General features: G+C 39.7%; 1 protein-coding gene across 1 annotated transcript; it reads right to left on the reverse strand.

The window, feature by feature from the left end:
• Positions 1-587: 587 nt before the first annotated feature.
• Positions 588-1,478, reverse strand: LOC149241817 (F-box only protein 6-like). Its single transcript, XM_089370664.1, has one exon. The coding sequence runs from the start codon at positions 1,476-1,478 to the stop codon at positions 588-590; it is 891 nt and encodes a 296-aa protein (XP_089226790.1).
• Between the last annotated feature and the right edge of the window lie 3,926 nt (positions 1,479-5,404).

A 5,404-nucleotide genomic window follows, 5' to 3' on the forward strand; every position in this document is an offset into this window, starting at 1 on the left:
GTTCAAGTGGCCAAAATGGCAAATGCCAACAAGTTTTGTGTATTTTTATTACTCGATCAAATCAAGCCCAATGAGCCAAGGGAGGAAGTTCCAACACAGGTCTTAATATTTCAAAGATATGATCATAGTAAAGATATTATCATGATAATTGGTGATGGAGTTAATGTGAGTTTTAAGAAGACAGAGAAATCCAAATCTTTCTTGTTATGAATGGGAAATAATTTAAGTTCCCAAAAGAATTATGCCTTAGGCTTAACCACTTTCAAGATTCTATCATGGCTTCCCCTTAACCATTTTCTAAATTCTATCAACACCATATAACTGGATTACTAGGAATGGTCAAACATTAAATTCATTTCTTAAACATTTAAATATTTCTGAAAATCCATACCCATAGGTTATAAGATCTGTTGCTGCATCTATTCAACGATGTACAAAAGCAACCTCACAAATAACCAAAAACAAAGAAAAATACATGTTGCTGCATCTATTCAACCTTATACAAGAGAAATCTTACATATAACCAAAAACAGAGAAGAAGAGAGCACAGAGATAGACAAACATGCATAGGATGCATCACTCGACCTTCATGTCAGGCCTAGGGCCAAATGCCATGACTCTCGACTCCATGTCTTTTCACTTAGGCTATAAAATACCACCTCCATCACCCTCATACATCCATTGAGGATAAATAAGGCGTGATCCCCAACTCCTATGTAGCTCATAAATGGGCAATCCATAGAGCTATGAATATTATAAAATATCCTGTTAACATCCTCACACAAGGATGGAGGCGTTCTGACGACCTCTTTCCAGCATGAGGATGAAGAAACATAGGAGTCTACCTTCACCTTTTGAAAATCCCATATAATAACCACCTGCAAAATCCCCTCTCTGTCTTTGACCTTCCCACCTGTAACTAGAACCCGCGACCCATAGGTGAGCAAGTAAGGGAACATGTGTTTTTTCTTGGCCAGCTCTGGCAAGGGTGCAGAAATGGAAGTCCCATTTCTGATGTTGAAACCCATTATGCCCCACCAGCCACTGATGATCGTCAAACAATAGAAAGCACCATCACAAAAAAGCAAAGTCATTCCCATATGTGCCCGCACTACCCACAAATCCTCGAGCATGGTTCCTCCAATACGCCATGACCTGTTAGTGGAATCATATATTTCCACTATATCGCCTTTCTGATCATGCGGTCGGCCCACGGCCACCACTTTGTATGCCTCTCGACTATGGATGATGCCTATACCTCCAACTGACCATATGGATGAGACTGGGGGAAGTTTTAAGAACGTTCTTGTGAGAGGATTGGAAACAACGAATCTTGGAAATTTTCCCACCAAGAACAACCCTGCTGCAGATCCATGACAAACAGTATGTATTTCCTTTTCTTTCAGGAAGGAAAGGGAGATGGAAGAACTCGTCTTCCATCTCTGGGTGAAGAAGTAGAAAAGCAAACAATTAGGCATTTTGGATTGGGCATTTTGCAGAACTAGCCATGGCATACTGTTGGGGGCTGCTTCTCCTCATTAACTTATGAATTAGGTTGACGAAAGGAGAGCATTCCACTCCTTGCATACACTATGAAATCTACAAATACATTCCACTGGAAGCCACACTAGTATTTTTTAGTTTAAATCATCAAGAAACTTGGTAATTCAGGGGCCTCCACAGAAAAGAAAACAATTAGGCATTTTGGATTGGGCATTTTGCAGAACTAGCCATGGCATACTATTGGGGGTCACTTCTCCCCATTTACTTAAGAATTTGGTTGATGAAAGGAGAGCATTCCACTCCTTGCATACGCTGCAAAATCTACAAATACATTCCACTGGAAGCCACGCCAGTATTTTGTAGTTTAAATCGTCAGGCAACTTGGTTAATTCAGGGACCTCCTCATTCTTTCCCATTATAATTATAATTAACACTGAGAGAAAAGAAGAAGATGAAGCTAAATGGATTGTAATTGTTTCTTGAACTAGATTATATAGAGGTAGATATTGTTATTTTAATAAAAATGAGCCCAAAAGAAGGGGAGGATGTTCCAACACAGGTATTAATATTTCGAAGATACGATAATAGTAAAGATATTATCATGAATTTGGGAATGAGAAATAATTTAAGTTCCAAAAAGAATTATGCCTTAGTCTTAACCACTTTGAAGATTCTATCATGGCTTCCCCTTAACCATTTTCCAGATTCTATCAACACTGTATCACTGGATTACTAAGAATGGTCAAACGTAAAATTAATTTCTTAAACATTTAAATATTTCTGAAAATCCATACCCACAGGTTACAAGATCTGCTGCTGCGTCTATTCAACCATGTACAAGAGAAATCTCACAAATAACCAAAAACAAAGAAAAATACTTGTTGCTGCATCTTTTCAACAGCGTACAAGAGAAATCTTGTAGATAATCAGAAACAAAGAAAAAGAGAGCATAGAGATAAACAGACATGCATAGGATGCTTCACCCAACCTTCATGTCAGGCCTAGGGCCAAATTCCATGACTCTCACTTACCCTTCGTTATCTAAAGGAGAGTTGGGGAGCTAACTCCATGTATTTTCACTTAAGATGTAAAAGACCACCTCCATCACCCTCATACATCCACTAAGGATAAATCAGGTGCCATCCCCAACTCTTATGCAACTCATAAATGGGCAATCCATAGAGTTGTGAATATTATACAATGTTCTGTTAACATCCTCACACAAGGATGGAGGAATTCTAGCGACCTCTTTCCAGCATGAGGATCAAGAAACAGAGGATTCTGCCTTCACCTTTTGAAAATCCCATATAATAACCTCCTGCAAAAGCCCCTCTCCGTCTTTGACCTTCACACCTGTAACTAGAACCTGCGACCCACAAGTGAGCAGGTAAGGGAACATGTGTTTTTCCTTGGCCAGCTCTGATAAGAGTGCAGAAATGGAAGTCCCATTTCCGATGTTGAAACCCATTATGCCCCACAAGATACTAATGCCACTGATGATCAAATAATAGAAAGCACCATCACAAAAAATCAAAGTCATTCCCATTTGTGCCCGCACTGCCCACAAATCCTCGGGCATGGTTCCTGTAATACGCCATGACCTGTAAGTGGAATCATATATTTCCACTATATCGCCTTTCTTATCATGTGGTCGACCCATGGCCACAACTTTGTATGTGCCTAGCGGAGCCACCAAATCGAGTTGTTGCATCCAGCGGAGCCACCGAACTAAGTTGTTCCTAGTAATGAACAGGCTTAGGGTTAGATGCACCCAGCAGAGCCACCTAACTGAGTTGTTCCTGGTAATGAACAGGCTTAGGGTTAGATGCACCCAACGAAGCCACCAAACCTACTTGAAAGAATTGCAAATGGGACTATGGTTAAATAGTGCAAATCAAGATTTAGTGTACTTGATGGTTAGTAGCATTTAATGGTGGAAAAATCGTCTAACGATGGATTTGACAATTAGGTTTATGCTAGAAATGCAGTTGGGGGAGTTGATTTTGGAGGGGAACACCTTACGCGTAAATATTTTACATATTAAATTATTTTTTACTTTTTCTATTATTTCTTTTGTCTAGTATTCTTTTAAATACATATTTTTCATATGATAGTTGTTTACATTAGAATAATTTTTTAATTAATATTTTTAAGTACAAATTTTTATTATAATAGAAAATAGAAAACATATATCAATAAAAAAGAAATATATATATATAGGGTATACTCAAAATTGATATTAAAATATATTTTTTAACCTAGAATTCAAATATTTTATTTAAGATTTACATTAAAATATTTTTAAAAATGAAAAAATTCCTTTAAACTTGAAAATGCAAATATACAAATTTTATTACTTTTAATTACTTTCTCTATCTTAACATAAAATTATGTTTTTTTTTCTATGTAAGTTTAATCTATTAATATGATACAAAAAAGAAGTTACAGTGAGGCTCGGCCTCAAAAGTTCTGAGCCTCAGTCATCACACAGTAAAATTGTCTAGCGTTCGCTGCCCCAACAGAGGGGAAACCAGTCTAAGAAAGAAAAAGAGCCTCAATAGAGGGGAAACCAGTCCAAAAAAAACAAAATAGCCCACATAGGGGTTAACAGTTTGATCACAAAACAACAAAAACATTTTAGACATTGCAGAGTCCTAAACACAAGCTTAACCATAACTACCCAGTCAACAAGACAAAACATCCACCTGGCAAACTCGACACCTGGCTGTCAATTATCAGTCTTAGAGGTTTTCCGGGGCTAGTTCTTCCATAATCGGACACGCATATTTGTCCGAATTGTCAGCCTCGTTCGAAGTGCCACGGCCATGTGCTAGATGGACTCCCTCAATGCTGCATGCACCCACACACATTCCTAACATGTCGCCATCACAACTACCTAAGGCCTATGTGTTACTAAGCCTACCTTCCTCATCTTGCTGGCTACCAACCATCGCTTTACCATGTAGGGTGGCTCTATCTTCATCTACTCGTTGTTCACCAGGGTTGCACCTACTCCTTTTGCTTGGTTCTGCTCTGTTCGGCTCATCATTGTGCTCAAATAGAGGAGCTAGTGGTTCAGTTTCTTCAGTGAAAGTGATTGTAACAGTGGCTATGGTTACGGGGCGATTCAGGGAGCTACGAAATCGAAATTGTGTGGTCTAGGGAGCTGGATGTAGAGGTCGAGGGAAATTAGCAGTGTTAATTGCCACATCTCCTCTTCCTGTGCCATGGAGCTAGGCTCTTCCTCGTCCGCTGTGGGTGTCTCGGTAATGCCCAACAAAACTAGGCAGATTGTGGTTGTTGGCTGGGGAAGCAAGGAGACCGAGTCGGGGCTAGACATAGCAGGTGAGCGAGTGCACCCACCTCGAGTGCCACCTCTCCTACTTCGCATACGATGGCGGACCATGGTGAGGTTGAAAGCAAGGATAATAGCAAAGGGGATGGTGGAGGAACTGCGTAGGGAATGGATAGATGAAGTGTAGACCTGAGCTAAGTTGCAGAAACCGGAGTGGGAATGATGGAAACCATTGCCCAGGTCAATGCATCTTAACAACCAGCATCGTCTACCTGTTACAGTGCGCACAAAAGGCTCTCCAGCTTGCGGAGGAAAAGCACAGTGAATTAGGGGGGAGGAATTACAGAGTAGTTTGTAGGCTCCATAGTTATGAGTGATTTGGTTTTGTCTCGGCCTGTGCATTCATTAAATGGTGCCTGCAAGGTGCCTTGAATGCAATTCAAATTGGCATGGGGGATGTTGCAGGGGGCCATGTGGCTAGCCCTTCCGGCGTCCGGCCGTCTCATCAACTCAATGACTTTGGTAATCACCCGCATACATTAAAATAATTTATATATAACTTTATATTAAAATATTTTTTTATTATTAATATAATTTTTAGATATT

This window comes from Pinus tabuliformis, chromosome 8 (assembly GCF_031772625.1).
Source record: "Pinus tabuliformis cultivar Carrire ecotype Pingquan chromosome 8, CPIR1, whole genome shotgun sequence".
Classification (NCBI taxonomy): domain Eukaryota; kingdom Viridiplantae; phylum Streptophyta; class Pinopsida; order Pinales; family Pinaceae; genus Pinus; species Pinus tabuliformis.

What these genes read in the sequence shown, in the direction of transcription:
- LOC149241817 (XM_089370664.1), bottom strand. Translation starts at nt 1,478, where the DNA reads ATGCCTAATTGTTTGCTTTTCTACTTCTTCACCCAGAGATGGAAGACG.